This window comes from Scleropages formosus, chromosome 9 (genome assembly GCF_900964775.1).
Source record: "Scleropages formosus chromosome 9, fSclFor1.1, whole genome shotgun sequence".
Classification (NCBI taxonomy): Eukaryota; Metazoa; Chordata; class Actinopteri; order Osteoglossiformes; family Osteoglossidae; genus Scleropages; species Scleropages formosus.
In genome coordinates this window covers 18,024,731-18,049,944 of record NC_041814.1, presented here as the reverse complement: position 1 = coordinate 18,049,944, position 25,214 = coordinate 18,024,731, and the positions used below count along the sequence as shown (strand labels likewise).

The window sequence follows — 25,214 nt, the reverse complement described above, 5'->3', positions numbered from 1 at the left end:
ATTTAGTAAAAACAAATGAAAAGGAAACAGTTACGTCGCCAAAAGACGAATATACAATGGTTCCTTCTACATTCCTAGCTGCACAGCAACACCTCTTTGTATCAACATCAATTTCCAGTACATCCTGTAAACTGTTAACGCATGTTTCTGTTCATTTTAGCAGAACACCACCTGAGTCTCTAAATGACAGACTGCATAGTCAATCTGGCAACTTTGTGTTTCCATAAAGTCCATCTGTCTGGTGCTGCTTTTCTTACATTTATGTAAAAAATGTTATATTTCTATACTACTATTAAGTGAGGGGGGAGCGGTGGCGCAGTGGGTTTGACTGGGTCCTGCTCTCTGATGGGTCTGGGGTTCGAGTCCCGCTGGGGGTGCCTTGCTATGGACTGGCGTCCCATCCTGGGTGTGTCCCCTCCCTCTCCAGCCTTATGCCCTGCATTTTGCTGGGTTAGGCTCTGGCTCCCTGCGACCCCACATGAGACAAGTGATTTCAGACAGTGTGTGTGTGTACTATTAAGTGGAACTGAATTAACCATGCAGTGCACATAATTCCATTTTGATTTTGTATTCATGTGTTAAAGTCTTCTGTCCATGACCATGTCCAGAATATGTTCTAATTTTACTCTTCATAGCCCACTATATAATATCTTTTCCTTAATGGCCTGCTTGGAGTCCAATTCAAAATCGATCCGACAGCTACGTGTTCGTCAGACTAAATTTACAAGACCCTCCTGCGACTTTCAGCACTCCACATTTCACGCATGCACAAGTCCCAACACAACTGTCCACATTTTCACGTGTTCAGTTAACTTGATCACAATCGCCTGACTTTTCCTTGGTTCGCTCCATGTTATACTATGTAGGCGCCGGCAGGAATGGAACGGCATCAAACAGATATACATAAGGACTGCGATTCTGTAAAACTCAAGACTTAAGGGAACTGCCTTCAAAGTGTTCTTGATTTATGTGGAGCCAGTTTTTCTAGACAGGTTGAAGGAGGCAGTGAAACCTGAGAAGCGAAAAGGCAGTGGGACCCATTCTAAGTGAAAATCTGTTCCTCTAGTTAGGCATTTGTTAGACATCCTTTGACCTTGTCACACTGTTTTATACACAATAACTTATGATAATTGGATTGGCAAGTACATAATATTTAAAGTCATTATTTACATGAACACTTAGATTTGCATTTATCCATTTAGCTGAAACATTTCCCCAAAGCGAAATACATCTCAGAAAAAAAAAAAAAAAAAAAGGCAGTTCACTTTTACTTATTTTATTATTTGTTTATGTAAAACAGTTGGTACTGTGAATGTGTGATGATCATGACGACGTGTCTGTCTGACATGAAGAAGCACTTGCACTAGGCTACAGCACAAACCTATTCAGTAAACAAAAGTAGGCTACTAAGCCTAACATGCCGACGATGACGATGGAATATTCATGCAGATATATGAATATGATATGGATCGCAGTTGATGTCATTTTTCGTAACACTACATGTTTTTTTTTCAAACGCAGTTTCCGGTCATTCGTGAACCACTGCATTTCTGTTTCAACGAAAAGAAAGAAGTGATGGATTACAGAACAGCCCTTTGAAGAAAAAAAAAATAATAAAGAAATTTAGAAGTAGAAAAGGGAAATGAAATAATTCCGAAGATGGTGAGATCAATGAGAGCGTGTGTCTTTTATGCTAAAGTAACACGCTTACTTGCCACCATTTTAATGATAGACGAAAGCGGAAACTAGACTCGGTTCGGGTTTTTATTTTCCACAAAACACTTGAACCCACAATCGAAGTTATTTATGACATGCCATGGTGTTATTCATAAGTCAATTCCCCACACAAATGCATTTATTAGAGCTTCAGTAAAAGTTTCTTTTAACTGCGAGCGGTTTTGCTTAAGAACGAATTGCAGCACGAGATTATCAGGCACAGGGTCGTCGACAGGTTGCACTCAGTCAGTGTACTTTGACCTCTTGCGAGCTAAACAATTAAAGCTTATTACTAAAATGCGCAATGTTGAACAATATTTCATAACACAATGATACTGTTCCTTTTTAGTCCCCTAAGGCTTAGCTCTGCTATCACTTTTTCCTCAGCCAGGTTCAAGTACAATCCTGAATCTACATCATTTGCATTTTACTGCGGTTTACAGTACAAATAACCTACGACGTCTTAGTGTATAATTCTCAGCAAGGGGCAGGAATTAATTACATTTTCAATACATTCATACAGGTCATTTTGTCGTCTTTCGTAAAAATAATTACAGAGAGTATAAAGAAAGAATACGATGGCGCCTTTAATTAAACTCATGTCATTTAGACTGTCTAAATAATGTCTGAAATGTTATGTTATACGAAACTATTATTATTGTTGTTGTTGTTGTTGTTGTTGTGCGTGATATTTAATTAATTTTTATGATGGTGTAGGGATTGGGCTGTAATTGTAAAACAGAACATTATCATGGTGATGTAATATCTTCGTTAATGATGATGAATTAAAATTTAACAGCAGTCTCGTTCGATGAATCAGTCTCTCCGTAAAATGTCTAAGAATGTGGATGTTTTAAAGGTGAATTAAATAAGAAATAAGAAGGAGAACGTGGGAAAGCTGCCCATGATGATCGCTGACCTGTTTTAAAATAAGGATGATGTTTTTAGATTTGATCAGGTTATTCGGGAAAACTAATAGGGAACAACAATGGAAACAGCACGAATCCGTTCATTAAGTTTCAGCTCATTCCGGTAATTTATAAGATACGGTCGTATACTCCGATGATATAAACGCCTTTCTGTTCAGTGGTGGAGCACAAATAGAGGAAAGAAACATTTTGCAGTTACGTGTAGTACTGTGATAATATTAAAAAACTTGGTTGTGGGCCCCTCGGTCGGAGCTGTGCTGTCCAGTGACCCTTGGTGCTGATTAAAGCAATCCTCTGACCTGTGCCAGCATTTATTTCCTTAAAGACTATTAACGGCTCTCTCTCTTCATTTTCCACACCCTTCACAGAAAACACTTATGTGTGTACGAACCCTGTGTGTGAGTGTAAAACTTTATTTATGTCTAGAGTACACCTGGATTATTTGTCAGTTTTCTAAATAAACAATTCAAATTAAAATATTCTTAAAGTGTCCAAAATGAAATTGGAAGATTATTATTATTATTATTATTATTATTATTATTATTATTACAACGCCTTCAAAGCGACTTGCAACGTGAGGCTTGAAATTACAATTATACAGTATGAGTAAAGCTCTTTAATAAAAAAAACTGCTTAAAAAAATGTCCTTATCGTTTATATGTTGTTCACTCAATTTACTGGCCTCGTTGTTATCAACATGGACTCTTAAGTCTAATTGCAAACTGCTTGAAACAAGTCTGCTCTGAATTAAAGGACACGAAGAGTTTACAAACCTCTGTATGAGATTAATTAACCTTTAATTTTCATCTTTAAATCAACCACTTGTGGCTTAAAGTAGACAGAACAAGGTTAAAGCAAGACAGACCACTTGTGTTTTTTATTTAGTAATGTAGTACGACCGGTTAAAATCTTTTCTCTCTCTCACACGCACACACACACACACACACACACACACACACACACACACACACACACACCAATTCAGCTTTCTATACACCATCTTATTTTTCCCTCGCTTTTATACGGTATGAAGTTATATTCATCACCAAACCATCTGTATTTTTTATTTTTTCTGTAGTAAATGAACATATTTCAGTGAACTCAGTGAATAGAGAATGCACACAATGTGTGTTATCATGTCAGCGTGTTTGTCTCATAAATATTTTGTTTATTATGGGCTGTCCTCGTAACCCGTCGAGCTGCTATACAGCGCAGCATCTCTGCCGCCGACCTTTTGGAAGATGTTTAGTGTTTCAACTGGATAGAACAAATATGCCACCTGATTTTACGCTGTGATATACTTTGTGATGTGATATGTGGAAAGATTCAAGACTGTAAAGTATTTATTTATGTATTTATTTATTTATTTTTATCTTATTTTAACGCTATGCGGTCGACGATGCTGAACAATATTACGATCGTTCAGATATAGACTGCTTCTCTTGAATACAGTTCTTTAGCATAAAAGTCTTATTATTTTATGACCATGATGAATACCACATCAGGAGTGGGATGCGCAAACATACCATTATGAACCAAAGTATCCGCTTTCAATAATTTTCGATTTCTACATTTCCCAGCTGTCGCGTTTGACCATAAAAAAACCGTTTAAATGTCTTTACAATTTTATTTTTCGTTACAATACCCACGATGTTTGTATAAACTGTCAACAATGTAATTGCATCTATTAATTTATCTTTATTTTGTGCTTATTTATTGTTACATAGGGAACGATGACCGCGCGGGCGAGTCAAGCCTTTTGGTCTTAGATTCTGAAGGCTCTCGGTTCGAATCCCACTCCTATAGCAGCACTCCTCATCAAGGGGTTTTATCCTACAGTCTGAATACACTCTTGTATAAAGTGTGAGCTAAATGAATATAATAATAAGGAAAGTAGGCGTACATTTCCACTCTGATTTTTGTTCGGAGCGGCAGACAAAAAAGATCAGAGTCCAAGAACTGGTCGTTGTTCGTCGTTTCCTCCCTGTGTCCTTTTTGAACAAAGGCGCACGAAGAAAGAGCAGAGACGTCATTTCACATTGTTGTTTGTACCGGGATAAAGAGAGCGGCAGCACCCTGGCACTGGCCCTGGCGTTTCATGGCAGAAAGGAAAGGGATCTGGAAAAGTAATGATGAAAAAATGTCCACTGCATCCCACCATCCCGCCATCCCACCATCCCAGCGCCTTCATTAAATACATGGAAAGAGCGAGCGAGGCACATCTGGTTTCAATCTGCGTCCCCTTTGATGGCATCAAGTGTTCTTTTCCCACATCGGGGTTTGGGAGCCACGGGCTCTCCGTGGCAGCTTGGAGCCCACACTCCCACTCAGAGTCCCACCCCCACTCCCACGCGCGAAGGATCCAAACCCTCCTTCTCCGCTGTCGGACCGATGCACTTCTCTCATTCATGGATTTGTTAAACAATTTCTCAAACAGACCCATAGAAAAGAGGTGTTTAAAAACTACCCGCACAAGTATATGTCACACGTGTGTGGGGCAGTAGGTGGCATGGTGATTAGACGTCGCTGCTTTGCAATTTGACGGTTCTTGGTTTGAATCCCGCTACTAGAGTGCCCTTAATCAAGGTACTTTTTCATAATGGATACAGTAAAAGCTTCTGTTTAAATTTGTAAATTACTGTAAAGGTGACCGTAAGTCGCCTTGGACGTAGGTGACAGATAAATACTGGAAAGGTTAATAGCACAATTCTGAAATAAGAATTCAGAAAAAGTCAAACTGCATTTGAGGGACTTGATTTAATTTAGTCAGTTAACCATTTCACCGTGGTCATAATGGTCATGACGGCCATGTTCCCTCTTCCACGGTCTTATTAACATTTCCAGGATAAATAATAGTGTCAGAAGTTAATATGGAACACAGAATAAAAATAACAACATCATAACAAAGATAAGAACAAAATTGTGCGTTCTCATCCACATTATTATTATTATTATTATTATTATTATTAATAACCTTTATTTAGCTAACAGAGAGGTGGCTTAAATCCAATGATAATCACCTTTAGTGATCTACCCATTTATACATCATGAGGTATTCGTCTTGCATCAAAAGGGTACAGCAGGAGCGAGGATTCGACCCTGCTGGTTTGGCCATATCTCGAATTTAAATTGTGCATCATGTTGTTTTTTTTCGCAGTAAAACGGGGGTCGTTCTGCGCGGTGTCCGGGGGACGGGGGGGGGGGGGGGCGGAGGTGCGGTGCTGGAGTCTGAGAGCGTCTCTGTAAAACGTCAGAAAGTTACAGAAAAAAGCATCGCCACGTAATTACAGGCCCCTATTAGGACGATCTTCCGTCCCGGGGGGTCTTAGGTTCTCATTTGTTCCCCGCTCGGGCTTCCTTCTCCTGCCCAGTGTGCGCTGTTTGAAGTGCCGGAGTCAAAAACCGCTTCGCGAAGCGCCCTCGCCCCAAACGAGGCTGCGTCTTCGGCCCTCCTCTTCGGAACGCAGAGCGAGACCTCCCGAACACCCACGCATCTGGTAGACATCATCTCCTCCACTGCCGTGAGTCAACAAGCGCTGAGAACGACAAGAAGGAGGAAGGAGAAAAAAAAAAAAAAAAAAACGTTTCTCCGAAGTCGCTGTGGGATTTGGACTGGGCCGGGCGCGATACCGCTCGCCATCCGGGGGGGCTTTCAGTGAGTGGACTCATCGTCGGCGCGATCTCCCGACCCGAGTTGTGGAAAAACTGTGGAGGGGAACGGAGGGAAGGAAGGGGACGCGAGAAGAACTTCAGCTTCACACTTCAATTGTCCGTCCCGCTGCGCGCCCCGTGAATCTCTGCGGGTTCGAGACGTCTCGAGATCTGCGGAGCGTCAGCGCCGGCGGTTCCGGATGATCCGTACAAGCGCTTTTGTGACGCAAGGGCCGACTCGCTGACTCGCCGGCAGCTTTGGAGACCACCGGCTCAGGTGCCTGACTGTATGCATGCGAAGGAATAATAAGTCGTCCCGCTCGCTGCTCCTCCATTCATTACCCCGCATCCCATTTGCGTCATGACTTCTGGTTATGCACATGTAATGGACAGACAAGCCACGATATCCAGCCGCCTGGAGAGTCCGATTACAGCCAATCTGGAGAACCTACAGGCTAAGAAGAAGTTCTCAGTGAGTCACCTGTTGGATCTGGAGGAGGCAGGGGAGATGGTGGGTGCGCAGGCGGAGGAGGCCGGCGTAGAGGCCGGACGGGGCATGCTCGAGTCCCCGGGACTGACCAGCGGCAGCGACACCACGCAGCAGGACAGTAAGTGTCCAGGGAGCTCCCGGGGTATGTATGTATATGTGCTGTATGTATCATGTATGCATCTTATGTGCACTGGGGCTCGGGTTGCCATTAACACCCTAACGCAGAGGGACTGGCACATTACACGTGCACGTCGGTTCATCTAGCCGCGCTTGTGACATTAACCGCCAGTGCTACAAATGGACATCATTATTATAACCTATTTATCTGACTCCTGTATCTATCCAAGAGAGGACGTACGCGAAAACGGAACCAACTTTACAGTTCTTACTCAGACGAGCAAGGTATTATTACTTTATCGTGTAGTGTAAGTGCCGTGTATCAAAGGCACCACACCAGGAGTGGCATTTGAACCTGGAACCTTCACACATTGCAATCAATGCCCCTAAACAGTACGCGGTCCGCAGCTGCCCAGCATAAGGGACTCTTCTTGGAATCGAATGGGAGTTGGCGGGGAGGGGGAGGGGGGGCAGCGCGTGTAGTCTTCAAAGACCCTGAAGAAACTCTGTTTTGCTGTTTGCAGTTAAAATGTGTGTATTAAAGGTCCATTTATATACTGGAAGTCATTCCGTGCGACTTCCAGTGTATAGCATAAGCATTTGCTTTAGTTGACCATCACTGCTGATGGCACTATAGTATAGAGGGCAACATGCTCAATATGCCTCTGTATTTTAGCACTCTGAAGAAAACAGTTTGGAAACTTAAAGGGGCCCATTGAAGATGTGGAGTATAATCAGATCATGCAGAAATGGTCTGAAGAGTAGCCAAAATAAAGGTATTCCACAGCGCTGAACACAATACATCAATCTATTGATTTCTTTCCCTGGTCTGTGGAAGTTGGAATCTATAACCCTGGAATGTACAAGATCTGAACAGTTAGCCAGATTTATGTAATTATGTAGTCGGGGTCTTAACAGAACTGGCTGGTTTTAGTTACTCTTGAAAATAGCAGTAGCAACAGCAAAGACTTTTCATGTGTGAATTTCTAATTATTGCGATGGGATAACTGCAGTTACTCAACCTTTAGAGAGTCAGAAAAAAAAATCAATTTTTTGTTCTAAAATATAAATTGGTTGTATTTCTTTATACATATATTTATATTTATGTTTATACTTACGTAGTACATAAGTATTAAGTATTTTGAAGGAAATCGTATAGAACCATAAACCTACGTAACAATGTTGTTTATCGATTACAATCGAGGAAAATCAAATTTTTCCATCTGTTTAAATCTATATTTTACACATTATTTTTTAACAAATATCTGTTTGTGTTTTAATCTGTAACAAGTTTGTTTTATTAAAATTCGAAATAGCATAATTCACCTTGTTATATGTAAGCTAATGGAACATTACCAGCTCGAAGTGATCCGTACAGTTTACCATGGCGTCTACATCTTATTTAGTACTTGAGTAGAAATTACTGAAGTTCTCTTACAAAAAAATAAAACAGATTTTTTTAAAAAAACATTGCAGCTGAATTTAGGGACTTAAAAGAGTGATGAGTACATTTCAGTGCTGAAATAATTTTCTGAAAATGCGATCATCACTGAATTCGTCGTAATAATATAAAGGTACATGATTCTAAATGATGCGTGTTTATTTTGTTTTCTTTTGTTTGATTTTTTTCCTGCATTTCCCTCCATTTATTCTGGGGGATATTAGCAGGGGAAAGGGATCACATCAGACCTCATGAGGTGCAAAACATAACTGTCTGAAAGGATGAAATAAGAAACATGAGGAGTAATCCGAGTAGTCTGCAGACGTGGAATGCAAAATGCTGACACTTTAAATTAAATACGAGCGTGAATCACTCATATTGGTCACCGCGCCGGTGATGCGCTTCTCTCCATCCATGTGTGTGTCAGCGCGCGCCGTTCGGTGAAATATTGAGGGAAAAAAATAAACGTGAACGCGACCTGCACGTTCTGTGTCGTAAAGTAGCGTCATGCTGCGCTGGTTCACATCCGAACCGAGTTCTCGGTCCCCGCAACCATCAGCTGGCGCGTGCCGCTATCACCCCTTCGCGTATATATATATAGGTTTGTCAATATAGATCGACTGCAGTTGCTGTTTTTAGTCACAGTTGAAGCAGTTATAAAATCTGTGGAGAAATGCAAATCAAATGCTGATAAATGTTACATTTGTTACAAATGTTACATTAATGTAGTCTTCAAGATTATACGAAAATCTATTCATATTTCATTGCGTGCACGAATACAGCTAAGAAATGTTTTCCGCCGTTATTACATAGGTTTTGGATCCAAGATGACATGTAAAGTGGGCCTAGAACCAGGGCGCCGGGTTTGGTGTTGTGCCTGTAGCTGACAACAGAGTGGTTTCTTTTGCAGTTACTTAGAAATGTGAAAAAGCTGCAAAATGCGGAGAGAATGAGTAAGTCGCTGGAAAGTGAAAAGTTGGTGTCAGTTAAATAAAAGTTAATAATGTCGTGCGCTAAAGTACTGGTGGAGAACTGTAAATCCAAACAGAGATTAAAATATAAAAGAGTATAACAAAACTGGCTGTGCATTTAAGCACGAATCCACCATCCCCGACTATGCATCCTGCTTCCATCAACAAGAAGGTAATAATACTGCAGGCCGACATCGTAATTTTACCACAGTGCCCGTGAAGCGTTGGCAGAATACTATAGATAACTAAATAAATAAAAATGGAAATGCACCATGAAACGTCATGAATGTAATTTTAAATGTATATACAGAAGTTATCAGTCGAAAAAACTGAATGAGAAATACTGGATCGATCATTAATGCGGTTTTGGAAGAGATTTGAATAGTATATTAAATATTAAAATGACTTTGCCCGTGCGCATCTCCGAAGTGCCACATTCATTCTTCCGAGTCGTCTGCCCAGCAGCCTGGATGTGATAAAAGCCTATAACGCGGTAACAGTCCGTGTCTAATCGCTCTGTCACCAGTCTTCTGCCCGCTCCCGTCCCTTCGCACTGATTGATGTGCGCAGTGAGCGCGCAGCGCGTCCCCGGCGGCGCGTTTTCCCGCCTAGACAACCGTACGTACTGAAGAACAAATATTTTATGCGCTCAGCAAAATGAAAAATATCAAATACCGAGAATCTCAATCTATTTAACCTTTATAATACATACATAGGGTATTTCTTACTATATATATTTAATAACTTATATATACATAAATGTCTGATGACGCCTTGGTAGAATGTAGTAGATAGCTCTATTCACAACAATGATGGCCTCTGGTAGAAACATTGTCTTTTCTGACTTTCATACACTTTTTATAAAGACATGCCTTTTTGTTAAATATATTAATATGTAAGAGCTCACCTGGCCTGTAGTTTTGTGTTTTTGCAAATAGCTGCAGTGAGTAAATTGCATGTAGTAAATATTAGTATGTTTGAAGTGGTTTCAAAAAAAGCATTGCAATGTATTCATCGAATGTAGGCGTTATTTTGCATCTATTGTCCTTCAAGTCCTTAGGCAATGTTTTAGGTACAAACAAATCTGAATTCATTTCTGAGCAGTTGGTTCAAAGACCTCAGTATAATAGCGTGTCTGTATGAGTTTGGCAGAGCATCAAAAAAAAAATTTGACAAGTTCTCACATTTGTGCAGTAAGAATGCACAAATAAAAACATTAAAAAACACTGGTTCTGTGCAATACTTTTCTGTTTCCGTTTTCTGTTTTTAGCCCACTTTGCTCTTTTTGAAGTTGTACCAAAGGCTTCTGACACTGAAAAGAACACAGTACACATCTGGTTTGTAAATTCAGCTGAAAAGAAGTTAACTTTCAGTGTTTAATGACATATAATTGGTGCCACTACCCAGGCCTGTGTCACTGTGTGACTATCAGGCATCAGATGCTGAAGTTCATCTTGTGGTCAAAAAGGTATAAGAGCAAAAACCCAGAACTGGGGCTGCTTTTTGAGGAATGTCATTCTCATAAAGTGAAATCGGTCGTGGGAAGTACATGCCAGAAGTCTGTACTGAATTAATGATGTCTGTTTATAACACATCACATGGTGACCATAATGTTTCTATATTGTACTGATAGTGTAAATTATTTTCTGCCCCTACTACACATTCAGAATATTTAAATGGTGATTTGCAGTCCCCCTCTGGCCTTACGCCCTGTGTTGCCGGGTAGGCTCCGGTTCCCCGTGACCCCGTAAGGGACAAGCGGTTCTGAAAATGTGTGTGTGTGTGTGATTTGCAGCTGCATATTGAAGATAGGTGTGCTGTAAACTAATTTGCTGTCATGATTTTCTTACTCTGACTGGTGTCTGCTTTCTTAGTCTTTTAACTGTTCTTTCAGAAATGCTTTTATATTTATGAAATTAATTTCTAATAAACACCATGTAATCATTTCACAAAATTTTTAAAATAAGGTTTTTTGGAGTAGCACAAAAATGAAAGAACCACAAGCTGAATTAGTTCCTTGGTCAAAAATGTACTTAGTGCAATCCTTATGTCCTGTGCAAAAAAAATCATGCAACTTTAAATTTAATTATATCTGGTTGTTGTCAGTGATTATATTTTTAACTTCTAGGTTTAAATTTTACATTAGAAAATTGCTGTTATCTGTTGATAATCATATAAAACTACGGGTCATTTATGAACATTTTGGGTGTATAGGAATTACATATATTTTAATACAAATGTTAACTTTTGTAGTTGTGATGTATAAATAAATTGCTCTAAACTAGCTCTAATGAAACTAACTCTGATCTGCTCAATAGTTAAGAGAAAAAGTCCTTGATTTAAAAAATTAAGAGATGTATACAGTCATCTTTATTCTTTAGACTTGTAGCCTGTTGAAGGATTACTGTACACTTAATTAGTCTTAATTTTAGATATCTGCAGTATCACAGTAGATCTGTATTTTTATTCCAATTTAGTTCTGCAACTGTAGCAAGAAAATGACAATGTAGTGGAACTCTGCCTGCAAGATCAGAATAAGTTTAATGAACTGCCACCTGATATTTTATGATGCAAAATATAACCTGATATTTTGTGATGCTTATTTATAAACAGCAAATGCCATGCGTCTGTGTCACTGTTACTCGATGAAAAGTAAGTTCCACTGAAACTGACCTTCTTGGCGAGTCACATAAGCTGTATGCTTAGAGGTGGATGACAGATTGATTTGTGCCACCAAATAGACAGTACAATTACTTATTAATGTTCATAACCTTAATTAAATGCAGAAGTCATATACACAGTTCTGATGAGAGACTATGATATTGCTAGCACATGTCAGAAGCACAGTGACAGATCATCAGTAAGCTGGCTCTCCATACTGTCTCAGTGAACAGATAGGCCAAAGAATTTGGTATAATTTAAATCACTGTGTACACATTATATTCCAGTGCATGCCTGTTTAGCTCTGACTCCTGCTGTGTGTTGTTTGAATGCGCTGCAGATGAGCAGCTGAATGCAGAGGAGAAGAAGAAGAGGAAACAGCGGCGGAATCGAACCACATTTAACAGCAGCCAGCTTCAGGCTCTGGAGAGGGTCTTTGAGAGGACGCACTACCCCGATGCCTTTGTCCGAGAAGACCTGGCACGGAGAGTCAACCTCACTGAGGCTCGAGTACAGGTACGCAGCAGCCCGGCAGCCTCGCGTGCCTCTCAGTTAACCCCATTGCATCAGATTTTTTTGCATCCGACATGCAAGTTTCACCTGTGAAACATACCCTCAAGCAGCATGTAATAGCAACTGACTGTCACTAGGGATTTAAATTTGATTAGGGTGGTTAATTAATTCTAATGACTTAATGCATTTAGCATCCGAATTCAATGAGAATTCAAATTTCAATTCATTCCATATGTGTCACATATGTACAGATGCCGGCAAGGACGCGTACTGTAAAGACTTCAGGCTTTGGTGTGTTGGCTTGCCCTTAATGTTAGAATGGGAGTGTTTTGTGCCGGCATTATGCCTTGTTAGAAAAGAAACACATCTGTGATTAATACTTACCAGAGCAATACCGATCCTTTGATAAAAGGACTTTGTGCTCATTCCTGAAGGGTTGCGTTACAGGACATTGTGCCGCCCAGAGCAACAGCCGTACTTTAGTGAGGACTAAGAATTGCTTTAATAAAAGATTTTATTTGCTGTGCGAGAGTTGTGGTGCCCACAATCAACTGTTTTTCTCTTTGGAGTAGTATTATTAAATGATCTCTCAGACTATATGGCAGTGTTATGACGGAAAGAAGTAAATGAAGTTCAGTCTCATGATGATAAGTCCTTTCTTGACGGGAATGCAACTGAGTCCACTGACTCAGAGAAGACATCACTTGAACAGAGGCTTCCCAATGAGCTTGTTATTCCTTAAGGGGCATTTTTGGACTCTCCTAACCTTCTGTTGCCTGGGGCGTTGGGGTGTCAAGGTGTGGTTCCAGAACAGACGGGCCAAGTTTCGCAGGAATGAACGGGCCATGCTTGCCAGCAAGAATGCTTCCCTGCTGAAGTCGTACTCTGGGGATGTGACAGCAGTGGAGCAGCCGATTGTACCCCGCCCCGCACCTCGGCCCAACGACTACCTTTCCTGGGGCAGCACATCCCCCTACAGGTGTCTCTTCCCATCCAGCGAACAATCATTTCAGGCAATTCTTAAAATATTCACTGATGTCCATTTGGCAAAAAGTTATGCCATATACTTCTGTACTTCCCTGTCCATTACATTCCCATTGAATCTTCATCAATTCACTGTTTTAAACACCCTCTGTATTAATACCCTTCACTATTGGCTTTCTGTGCCCATTTTTCTCTTCTCAGGTTTATGTGTGTTTAAAGTACTGCATAGACTTCTAAGTGAGTTCCATACCTGGAGGACTGTAAACTAAAAATGCATGATTCAGGGTTCCTAACCCAAAGTCAGGGCAACTTCTTTTTGGAAATTAAAGGGTTAAAAGAGCCCACAAAGCTCTAAAATCCTCTTCACGAGCTGAAAATCTGAAAATGAACAAACTCTGACCTACAGCTCTCCCCTCTGAGCCCTCCGTTATGCGATATGTGTTAATAAATGCACGGAATGCGTTTTGGGCTGGATTTTTTTGCGTCTCTGGTGACACTAGTTTGATTTACTGTAGTACCTCTGAAAAAGGAAAATAAAATGTATGACAGCATTAATCTGGCAGGAGCAGTGGAGTGTTATTCAGTCGGGAGTCTCCACTGGCGTGAGAGCGCACTGCTTCTTTCCACTTGAGTAGAAACGCGCTTGGCATGTGAGATCGCTAAAGTGAGTCCATGCTGAAACCTTACATATACATCACAATTATATATTGTTATGCTGGTATCCAATGCTGGCTGGAGCATCTATTTCAGTTCCACAGAAAAAGCTGCCTACAGCAAGTACCGCTTGATTTTATAGACTAATTATAAGTTTCCTTTTGTCAGTAGCTAGAATTGCATGACAAATGTTGATCCGTTTCTTTCTTTTTCTCACTTAGTACAAAACTTCTAAAGTATGTATCTGGGCAATTTGTAATAAACGGTTCTCTTGCAATTTGATTTGTTGTTGATATGTGTCAGCACTTCCATACAAATGTTTCTTGTTCCTCATGGATATACTGATCTATGTGTGACATGTGCTCTTGTGTTCATCCTAGTGCCATGGCTACCTATACACCCACATGTGCCAACACCAACACCTCCCAGGGAATGAACATGGCGAACAGCATCGCCAATCTACGCCTCAAGGCCAAGGAGTACAGCTTGAACCAGGTGCCCACGGTCAACTAAGGGAGTGAATAATGTTGTCCCCTGGAAGAGACCCGAGGAGGACTATTTGACATTGAGATCCATGTCCAATCAGGCTTGCTCCAGGCAACAAGCCTTCCTTTGGGATTTACAAGAAACTCTTCCACTGGTGGGACACCATCTTATTCTTGAATGTATTCTATTCTTGAGCAACCATTGGGATAGAGAGAGACTGAGTTATATCAAAATGTTTCTGCACACTTCCCCTTGAACATTATAAGTAAGCAGGTCTCAGTTAGTCAAAGAAAAAAAACAATGAAAAAAGCCTGGATACTTTTGCAGACTGGTTTAAGCTGAAGAAAATACATTTCAACAGAATGGAACAGGCTGCTGATGTCCTTGAATATTAAAAGCTAAGTATCCTAAAGTCCAGTAGTTGGCACCACCTGAGAAAATTCCCCAGGGTTCTCCAGCAACCACTGGATTGGATCACCACGGTTTTCCCCAGTGACAAAACCAAAGACCCTCATCCTGCCTTTTCATGACCCAAGGGGAAGAAACAACAGACCGGTGGAAAGTGTGTGTTCCCGGTATTTTCAAAAAACAAGACTTCAGCCAGTGTATAAACTGGAAACTTTTAAACTTGGTTATGTTATTTTATTGTTTTATTTCAATTTCCCACTTTATACCACTGACAAGCAAACCTCGTCATTGCATCCTGATTTATATAACATACACTATACAACCTATGTCAGCTAATGTAACTCATTTTGAACCCAAATACTAGTTGCTCTTTTTGTTTGTATGGTATCTTTATTTGTAACAGAAAATCGTATATAATAATAAAAAAGCAGTTTCAAGCAATATATAATGCAATGGTGTTAGACTTTAGAGCTTATTCTTGAAAGTGGATTGCAAAATTATTAACAGTATTTAGGACATTGGTAGCTACTTGCTAGAATGCACTTTTATTTAAATCTGAAATTGTTCTTCTCATTAAAAGGTAACTTGGAACTGTTGCTGGCAACAGTGATTCAATTTTGCAGAAAATCATGTCATCCTGGGTAGTTAGTATGTGTGAAGTATACCACTAATTACAGAAAATTTAGAATAAATATCTATGAAATAATTGTCAGAATCTATTCATGGTCTTCACCTCTTTTGATTTTCACCTTATGAAAAACTAAATAGTAATAAGTCAACAACAACAGTGCTAGTTTCCTGTTGTATGTGGTGGTCATATGTGGCCAAAAATGAAAATTGCATTCAGCATTAAGGTACACTCCATATATTAAAAAAAAGAAAGCAAGAATCAATGTCACAATCCAACCAAAACTTTCACTGAAGACAGAATCTAAGAGGCTTCTCTAAAATCTTTTATGGGACACAGAAAAATGTCAAAAAAGCAACTTGTACCTGTTTTGAGGCTATCCTTTGTCTTACCACTTCCATTGTACATAATGTCAGCTTGATAATGATAATGTACAGGCGGCCACGTTACCACGACAGCTGAGGAGGGTGAATGTTCCCTTGGAAATGACGGCCCAGCACCCACTATATCAGCAATTATTCATCTAAACTACAGCAATCACTGGATAACTTATATCACCTTTGTTCTGCAGTTACAGCTAAACAAATGCAAGGCTTGAAGTAACAGCTCTTGGAATTTTTGTGACTTCCACTTAAGAGTGTTTTATTGCTCAGAGCGGGACTTTCCTGCAGCCACACACACACTCTCAATGCTTTCTGTGGAACTGCAGTGTTTACCTAGGAAACAATATTTTATAGTGCAGGAAGCTTTTTTAATGGACCCTATGGCCTCTTTGGGGTTAATCACTACCATAATGTTGTCTCTGTACCCAAAGCTTTTTTGAGTTTACCACTTACATATGACCCAGCAAGCCCCCACTGTGACCCATGGGCGAGGACTCAGGGGCTACCACCGCTAGGCCAAAGAGGAAATGCCACTCAGGAAAGCCTCTGATCTTTGTCAATCATACCCTCAGCATTGTTTATATTATCTTTATTAATTCCTTATTTAGCTCCCACCATAATCCTAGGGGACTTGTGTGAGAAAATTTGAATGTTTGAAACAAAACAATGATCTACTTAGTAAAGAGTAAATTATGGTATTGAAAAGAGCTGGAACAAAAGCCTAAAAACTCATGATATACACATTTATCTTAAACATTTTGTGCCATTAAATTTAACCAAGGGCAACATACTGCGGACTTAAATGTATGATTTATATATTTTCAGTTTCATGCAATCCCATATTTGTGAAGATTTGTTTAATGTCTACAAGAATAAAAATAGTTCACAATGCACCTTTAGTGCTGGTCCTGCTAAACACAGTGATTATGCAGTTGTATAGGGTGAGAATTTTACAGTGTGTGTTTTGTCTCCAAGGTAAAATGCTTTCTATGTTTTTCTACTTAATTTCCTTCTGAGTGGATCACAGCCAGTTGTTGGCGGTGTCATACGAATCCCATCCAGCATTTAGTTATCACTGATCAGATCTTTACCTTTAAAAGTTCAAGGAAACTCTGAAACTGAGGACTGGGAAAAAGAAAAAGGGACATACTCTATTGCAAATACTGTGACACTGACATGTTGATTTACAAAAATCAACCAATTCACAAAACACAAAGGGAAATGCATGCATCATGTGCTGAGCCTGAGGCATGAAAAACACACATTACACATTACGAAGACCACCAATCTTCTTGATAATCTCCAACACATTACAGTGCACATACTTCCTACTCTCTGTGTACATCAGTACAAATACACTCAGTTTTTTTGCTACTTTTATATTCTATACTAAACTACAGCGCTGTCAACACTTGTAAATACTCGTTTTGTAACTAAGTTACTCGACTGCGTTGTCCAGTACACTTAACTCTTCATAACTTCTCTTATAGCCCAGATTATATCCAGACTGTAGTTCTTTTCTTTAAATCTTCCACACATACAAAACCATTGACTCCCTCTTACAAAAGGGGTTGGGTACCTTTCCATATCTATAAGCAGATGAGAGAAAATGATCTCCAGGTCATTTTGTATTGAGGCAATGGTAACCAATTTGATGGCGCTCTCCTTTGTTGGGGGAAGGTGGTGTGTATGGAGGGCTATATGCAGGGTCTTTTCATGGCTTGGGATGAAAGCCCCGCGGGCTACTCCTCACAGGCCCAGCGGCCGTCTCACCTTTCATGACCGAGCCCGCTGACCCGAAGTGCTTCCAGATGTGTTCTGTTCCGTGACCTGGGCCGGGGCCCTCCATCAGCCGCGACAGCCTCCCCTCGGACCGGCGGCTCCTTCCAACCGCAGCCGACACGCGGGCTGCGCGCCCCAGCAGCTTCACATCTGGAGCCCATCAGTGAGAGGACGGCAATAGACGGGGCGTTGCGAAAATATTGCGAGATCCTTTTTATTTAAAAATATTTAATCTAACCCCTTGTTACCGGCATTCAGGAATATGTGTTACCTGTGACAGTTCATTCGGAAAATGCTAAATTAAGTAATTACTGTGCAAGAGCAAGGCAGAGAAATAATTTGTTTTCATGTTTCACAGAAAAAAATGTTGTGAATGATGACATCCAATAAGCAGTCAGAATCAAGGAAATGCTGTTTCTCTTCTGTGGTGACTCAGGTTCTCCAAATTTGTTGTCCAAAAAAGAGCAGACTCAAGATGCTACAGCGTCTTTCCACTGTTTCCTTCAGAGGGAAAGCACGAAACAGAAAAATCATGGTTCATATTGGGCAAACAATAACATTCTATAATCAGATCAAACATCGCAATTCACATTAGTGTAATGGAGGAACAGGAAAGCAGAGAAATATATCTTCTAGTAGTTTTTCACAGCTGTGCTTTCATTCTTTCACTTTCTGAAATCACCTTCTCTGTCTTGTGATCAACTGTAAAGAAAAGCTGTTGTTTAGTACCAAAACCTTATTCATCACTGACTGCCGTAATGTATGGGACCAATAACTATTGTTGTTTCTGTCCTGAAAAGAGAACGTTTTAGATGTTGGAGAAGCTAAATGACATACTGCTGTCAGCAGTCAGCTGTTTTTGTGATTCTTCTTTTTTACCACAAGGAGATTCACAAAAACAGTAATGAAGATTGGAGGATAGCATGGGAGACATTGAGAAGGATAGTGGGAGAACAGTGGGAGGACACTAGGCAGACAGTGAAAAGTGTGACTCCTCAACAACACCGCTCCATTAACAGAGCTACTTTACTCATACCCATAGTAAAACATTAGCCTGCTAAAGATCCAATTGGAAAATGTTATCAATAACATGTATGTTTAATTAGCACCTTATTGACACATGATTAAAATAGAAATTCAGATTCAAATACCAAATTTCCTTTTGCATTCTTCAGTTTCACAACACATCCTGTTTACTTATTTTAAAACAAAAAAAAATGAATTTAACATTTTGGGAAGAGGTTCCATGTGCTAAACAACCATGTTGAAACAAATTGCAAATTGGTCCCTGTATAGTTTGACAATTTTTGACAAATGAGGAGTACTGCCTTTACTCTCTCCCCACCTTTACCTTCAAAAAAAACAATCCATGTTTTCAGAAAATCTGTCTAATCAACTGGAAATCTGTGTCATTTACTGATTAGGAATTTGTTTTTGACAATTACAAAACAAGAAAACACGGAATATACCTCAAGTCTTGGAAGAGCTGGTAGTGTAGTGGTTAGAGCTATTACCTTTGGACCCAAAAGTTGCATCTTTGATCTCCACCTTTGGCTGTAGTACTGTTGGACAAAGTACTTACCCTAAAAATGGTTATAGTAACATTAACCAGCTGTATAAATGGGTAAATAATTGTAAGTATATTAACACTGTAAGTTGCTTTGGTGAAAAGCATCAGCTGAATGCATAAATATAAGTGAAATCTATTCAAACAATATAAAGCTTTCTTCACTTATCGTACCAGAAATTGTAACCCCTCAGCTCCTGCTCACAAACACAGCACATGCACTCAGTGACCAACATTACAAAGCAATGATTCTGGCACTGTGAATTGAAAAATAAAATGTAGTACAAGAAATTGAAACATATTGATTAACACTGGTATTCAGTAATACTGGCTTGATGTTTTTTGCTTTATTATCACATTTTGCTGCCATGGATTCAAAGTTTAAGGAAGTTATGGATGGAAAAGTATTTGCTGAAGCAATTTTTGGCAAAAAATGTTTGAAATGCGGGGGGCGCGGTGGCACAGTGGGTTGGACCGGGTCCTGCTCTCTGGTGGGTCTGGGGTTCAAGTCCCGCTTGGGGTGCCTTGCGGCGGACTGGCGTCCCGTCCTGGGTGTGTCCCCTCCCCCTCCGGCCTTACGCCCTGAGTTGCCGGGTAGGCTCCGGTTCCCCGTGACCCCGTATGGGATAAGCGGTTCTGAAAATGTGTGTGTGTGTGTGTGTTTGAAATGCTTATTCTGGGATAGACTCCAGACACCCCATTTCACCAGGACAAGGAGTTAATGAAAGTGAGTGAGTTTATAGACCAAACTACAAACTGTAGCAGATTCTCAAATGCAGGCCTTTTTGTAGCACCACAGTTTTACACATATTTGCTGCCATTTACTACAAGACAGCAACTTAATAAGACAATATGCTAAAACTGAAAGCTCGAACTCCAAAATCTTCTAAGGTTGTAGATTTTTATTGGCGCCACTCTGACCAAAAATATGCAATATCGTTATGTCATAGTAAGGACATCATATTTGATTTTCACTGAGGCTATATCCTTACTTTAGGGTAATATAAATGACTATTAAAACTGTAATCATGCAATTATCTCTCCCAAAATGAGATTTTCCAACAAAAAAAATATATAATTGTTGGTTGTGTGTGAGAAGGGGGTGCAGTGGCGCAGTGGGTTGGACCGCAGTCCTACTCTCCGGTGGGTCTGGGGTTCGAGTCCCGCTTGGGGTGCCTTGCGGCGGACTGGCGTCCCGTCCTGGGTGTGTCCCCTTCCCCCTCCGGCCTAACGCCCTGTGTTGCCGGGTAGGCTCCGGTTCCCTGTGACCCCGTCAGGGACAAGCGGTTCTGAAAATGTGTGTGTGGTTGTGTGTGTGTGTCCACTTTGGGATATGCAGTGTTAATTTACCACTTTCTTTTATTGCAACTATTTGAATGAAACCAACTATCATAAAACCATGCGAAAACTCTGCTCTTACAGAATTCCTGAACTGGTTGAATTCAAAATTTCATTTTGTAAACCTTAAAAACACCACTATACACAGACTGATTTGCAGTTATGGTAGATGATGTTTATAACAGACATGGCAATATTTACCATGAAGAAAATGGACACTCCAACATATGTAGCATTACTTTGCCTTTTAATCTGATTTTAAATGGTTTCTTCCACACCTGAACTAAATAAAAAATGTATCAGTCACCATTTTTTTTCAATAATTTCTTATTGATATAGGGTTATAGTTATCAGTTAACACCTTGGTAGTTTTTGTTCTAGCAGACAGACAGACAGACAGATAGATAGATAGATAGATAGATAGATAGATAGATAGATAGATAGATAGATAAAAACACAAAAACAATGAGTAACTTTGGTAGGCAGCCACTTTGTACAGCTTCCCAGTTATTCAGCTGTCTTTAGGATGATTATTATTAGCTTGAAGTAGTAAGTCATATCATTCAGTGTATGAGCCATCTACTCCTGAAGTAAAATACACACACACACACACACTTTCAGAACCGCTTGTCCCTTACGGGGTCACAGGGAACTGGAGCCTACCCGGCAACACAGGGCATAAGGCCGGAGAGGGAAGGGGACACACCCAGGACGGGACGCCAGTCCGCCACAAGGCACCCCAAGCAGGACTTGAACCCCAGACCCACCACAGAGCAGGACTGCGGTCCAACCCACCGCGCCACCGCACCCCCAAAGTAAAATACACTCCGAGCCATCCAGGACCTTTTTGGGGACCTTCTACTTTGGAATATGTTTGCAAGGAATGGCAGCCCTGTGATTAACCTGATTAGACATAGGTCACATCACTAGCAAAATTCTTACTTTTTCCTATATAAAGAGAGGGGCCAGGATTTGTAACTGAGAAGAGTGATTTTACCAAGAACTGTATCAGCATGAAGTGACCATAGTGTTTGTCTTTGTGTTTTTTAAAGAAGTTTGGACCAGTCTAAAAGCTGAAATAAATCGGAATTTGACTTTCAAAAATTAAAAAATAAAAATATACACACAGAAAAGAAACAAGAATATGCAAAAAAGAAAAATTTGAAATTGTTATATTCACATGAGGGGTGCGGTGGCGCAGTGGGTTGGACCGCAGTCCTGCTCTCCAGTGGGTCTGGGGTTCGAGTCCCGCTTGGGGTACCTTGCGATGGACTGGCGTCCCGTCCTGGGTGTGTCCCCTCCCCCTCCGGCCTTACGCCCTGTGTTACCGGGTAGGCTCCGGTTCCCCGTGACCCTGTATGGGACAAGCGGTTCTGAAAATGTGTGTGTGTGTGTGTGTGTGTGTGTTATATTCACCTAGATTAGCATTACATTATACATATACAGTGCTGCTTGAAAGTACATAAACCCATTGTGTCCCTTAATTTTACCATGAAATTATTATTTAATCAGAACCAGTCTTTTTCATCTGACATAATAGGTGTGTAATTACCAATTACACACACATTTTCTGAACTGCTAGTCCCATACGGGGTCGCAGGGAACCGGAGCCTAACCCGGCAACTCGGGGCATAAAGCTGGAGAGGGAGGGGACACACCCAGGACAGGATGCCAGTCCGTCACAAGGCACCCCAAGCAGGATTCGAACCCCAGACCCACCAGAGAGCAGGACCCAGTCCAACTCACTGCGCCACTGCACCCCCCATTACCAATTACATATGTTGGTTAAGAGGAAATCATGTGTGTAGTAGGAAACTGGAAGTTTTGCAGGTATAAAAATAAGTGCACCCCAAGTTGCACAAGTTAAACTAAGTAGTGAAGAGGAACCAGGTGTGTAAATTGATTATTTATTCATTTTTAGTTGAGTTTCTTTTAAAATTTAAGATCACATTTTATAGGTTTGTTTTAATATCTTATACAGAATAACACTATCCCTATAGGCTTGTCAGGGCGCTGCATTAGGGCATACCATACCAACGTACAATTTTTCAAATCATATTTTGGTATTCCACTGAGAAACTAAGTTGTTTATAGAATTTGACAAGTGACAGAAAAACAGCGAAGCACTTGTACCTTCTTTTCAAATGTGACCCAGCCTTAGACAGCCTGTTAAGCGGGCTTAGGAGTAAACTTGCCATGTTTATGAGCAAAGTAGGTGGGCATGTGAGTAAAGCTCAGGTCTGTTAGTAAACTGGACAGGTGATGGGTCAGCAGGCCCAGCCATGGTACCTTGTTACTCCTCAACACATTCTTGAACTGAAGAATTTACTTGTGTACTTTAACACATCTACTCTTATCCAAATTTAAGGGATAAATTGGAGATATTTCTGCTTACTGTTTCTTTACAGCACTCTGATGTTAGATTTGCAATGTCAAGATCAAACCATATTTAAGCATTTGTGTCATTTATGAAGTTTAATTTAAAAAATCTCTTTTCCTCTCTACTATGTTACCACATCAAGTGCGCAGGTAGGCTGTGTGGTCAGCAAGGAAGAGTTTAAATTATCCAGACTTGACAGAACAGGGCACCTTGTCACGCTTGTTTGCTGATATTTTCAAGAAGTGTGGAACAGGAAGATTTGATTGCCCTCAGCACTTAAGTACAAGTAATTTACGTTCCTTTGCTTCCGGGCCTCATTACTCTTGCTGCGTCTTGGGATGGAAATATACAACAGTCACACCATGTCTCAGCAGGACCAGTTGGGTGCGCTTTGCCTTTGAGACGGATTTCTTTAAGTCTCTGTATACTACGGAAAAAGAGAAAAGTTTTGTGGACCATAAGTAATGCTTTTTTTTGTGAACAACATAGGCATAAACAAATACATTTGAAGTACATTTGAAGAAGGTCCCTTTTAGATGTGTGCATGTAATTAATTTGTCTCCAGGGTCTAACATGTTAATTTTAGTTACGCATAAGACAGGGATTCATTTTTATAGCGTTTACCCCTTTTGGACTCTTTTCATGTTAACGAGAATAACACAACTTCAGTGACTCTCTCCCTACAACTTCTTTCAGTAGGTTTAGTACCAAATACAGACCCCAGGGACAGTCAAGGTGGAACTGCAGAGAACAAGACTTTAGGTCCCTGTAGGTCTGATTGGACATTAAAAGGAATTGCTTTACGAGGAAATGTTCCTTTGAGTTATTTTGTTAAAGATCTGGAGTGTTTCTGGAGACTCAGATTCAGGTTTTGACTGGCAGGACTCTTTTTTGTAGGCTTCATGTTGACCAAGCTTATGGCTTTATTGTAACGACCCCCGTTACCCACGACTGTCAGATTTGAGCGGGAAAGGATATTTATTGTAAATAGTCGGGGAATTTTGAGGAGTAATGTAAGAGTTGTTCAATCACTGTGGGGGCTGAAAGGGATTATAAGTGCCTGCTGACCCGTGGGAGGAGGTAAAGGAAACCTCGAGAAAGGCTGAGCAGGCTGGATTGCTTGAAGAAAAATGGCTGCTGGGACCGAGAGTATTATTTCTTTGTGCTCCCGCCCATATCTCTCGCTGTGTGCCGCTCTTCCAATAAACGTTCGCAATGAACGCTGCTCGCGCCTCCTTTTTCGCGCCCTGCGAACCCAGCGCGAGACAGCATTTCAGTGTTATGGTGCGTTTGTAAATGGTAATTGAATGAATGTTTGTCGAAAGTTCAAAGCAAATTAATAGTAGTCCAGAGTTGTACAGTTCAGCCACTTCTCACAGAACTCATTCTCCGGCGTCGTGTCACGTCCGGACGTGTGTTGCTGTGCGCCCGAAAACGGGGACGAAGAGGGTAAAAATCCTGGCACTGTGAATACGCACACTAAATAATACGTTTGTACGTGCACCATGCAGCTGGCAGATGTTTGTCCTTAACGCACTCCTTTATGGGGCGTGGATTTAAATTTTAGTGTTTGAGCAGGATAGACTTTGAAAAATTACATAGCATATCAAATTTTTAAAGTTTAAGTGATTTGATTGAGGGGGTGCGGTGGCGCAGTGGCGCAGTGGGTTGGACTGGGTACTGCTCTCGGGTGGGTCTGGGGTTCGAGTCCCGCTTGGGGTGCCTTGAGGCGGACTGGCGTCCCGTCCTGGGTGTGTCCCCTTCCCCCTCCGGCCTTACGCCCTGAGTTGCCGGGTTAGGCTCCGGTTCCCCGCGACCCTGTATGGGACAAGCGGTTCTGAAGATGTGTGTGTGTGTGTGTGTTTAGTAGGTTCAGGTGTGTTGATGTGGCGCCGGGCGACGCCCCTCGAGTACCCAATCCTGACACATATAGGTAATCATTATATCTAATAAAAATTTTTAAAGCAATAATATTTTAATTGTCATAATGCGTTGACAAATGTTCAGTAGCAAAATATTATCATTTAGTTAACGAGCTGTTAGAGAAACCTTAATTTAAGCACCTTAGGAAATTTTGTTTTAGATAACCTAAGTTACTTATTTTGAATTTGCCCA

At 40.7% G+C, this 25,214-nt stretch overlaps 1 protein-coding gene across 4 annotated transcripts; it reads left to right on the top strand.

The window, feature by feature from the left end:
- Positions 1 to 5,857: 5,857 nt before the first annotated feature.
- On the top strand, positions 5,858 to 16,810 carry prrx1b (paired related homeobox 1b). 4 transcript variants are annotated; one of them, XM_018753838.2, is made up of 4 exons: positions 5,858 to 6,928; positions 12,317 to 12,492; positions 13,287 to 13,502; positions 14,508 to 16,810. In XM_018753838.2, exons 1-4 carry the CDS (start codon positions 6,658 to 6,660, stop codon positions 14,646 to 14,648), a joined length of 804 nt encoding a protein of 267 aa, XP_018609354.1. In that variant the 5' UTR covers positions 5,858 to 6,657; the 3' UTR covers positions 14,649 to 16,810. The 4 variants fall into 4 exon arrangements, with proteins under 4 accessions (XP_018609354.1, XP_018609355.1, XP_018609356.1 ...); XM_018753839.2 differs by having other exon boundaries at positions 5,859 to 6,904; XM_018753840.2 differs by having other exon boundaries at positions 5,863 to 6,928; positions 13,287 to 13,468.
- Positions 16,811 to 25,214: the final 8,404 nt, after the last annotated feature.

Coding starts and splice junctions, on each gene's coding strand:
- prrx1b (XM_018753838.2), top strand. CDS start 6,658: ATGACTTCTGGTTATGCACATGTAATGGACAGACAAGCCACGATATCC. Junction 6,929..12,316: donor GTGTCCAGGGAGCTCCCGGG/GTATGTATGTAT, acceptor AATGCGCTGCAG/ATGAGCAGCTGAATGCAGAG. Junction 13,503..14,507: donor CCAGCGAACAATCATTTCAG/GCAATTCTTAAA, acceptor TGTTCATCCTAG/TGCCATGGCTACCTATACAC.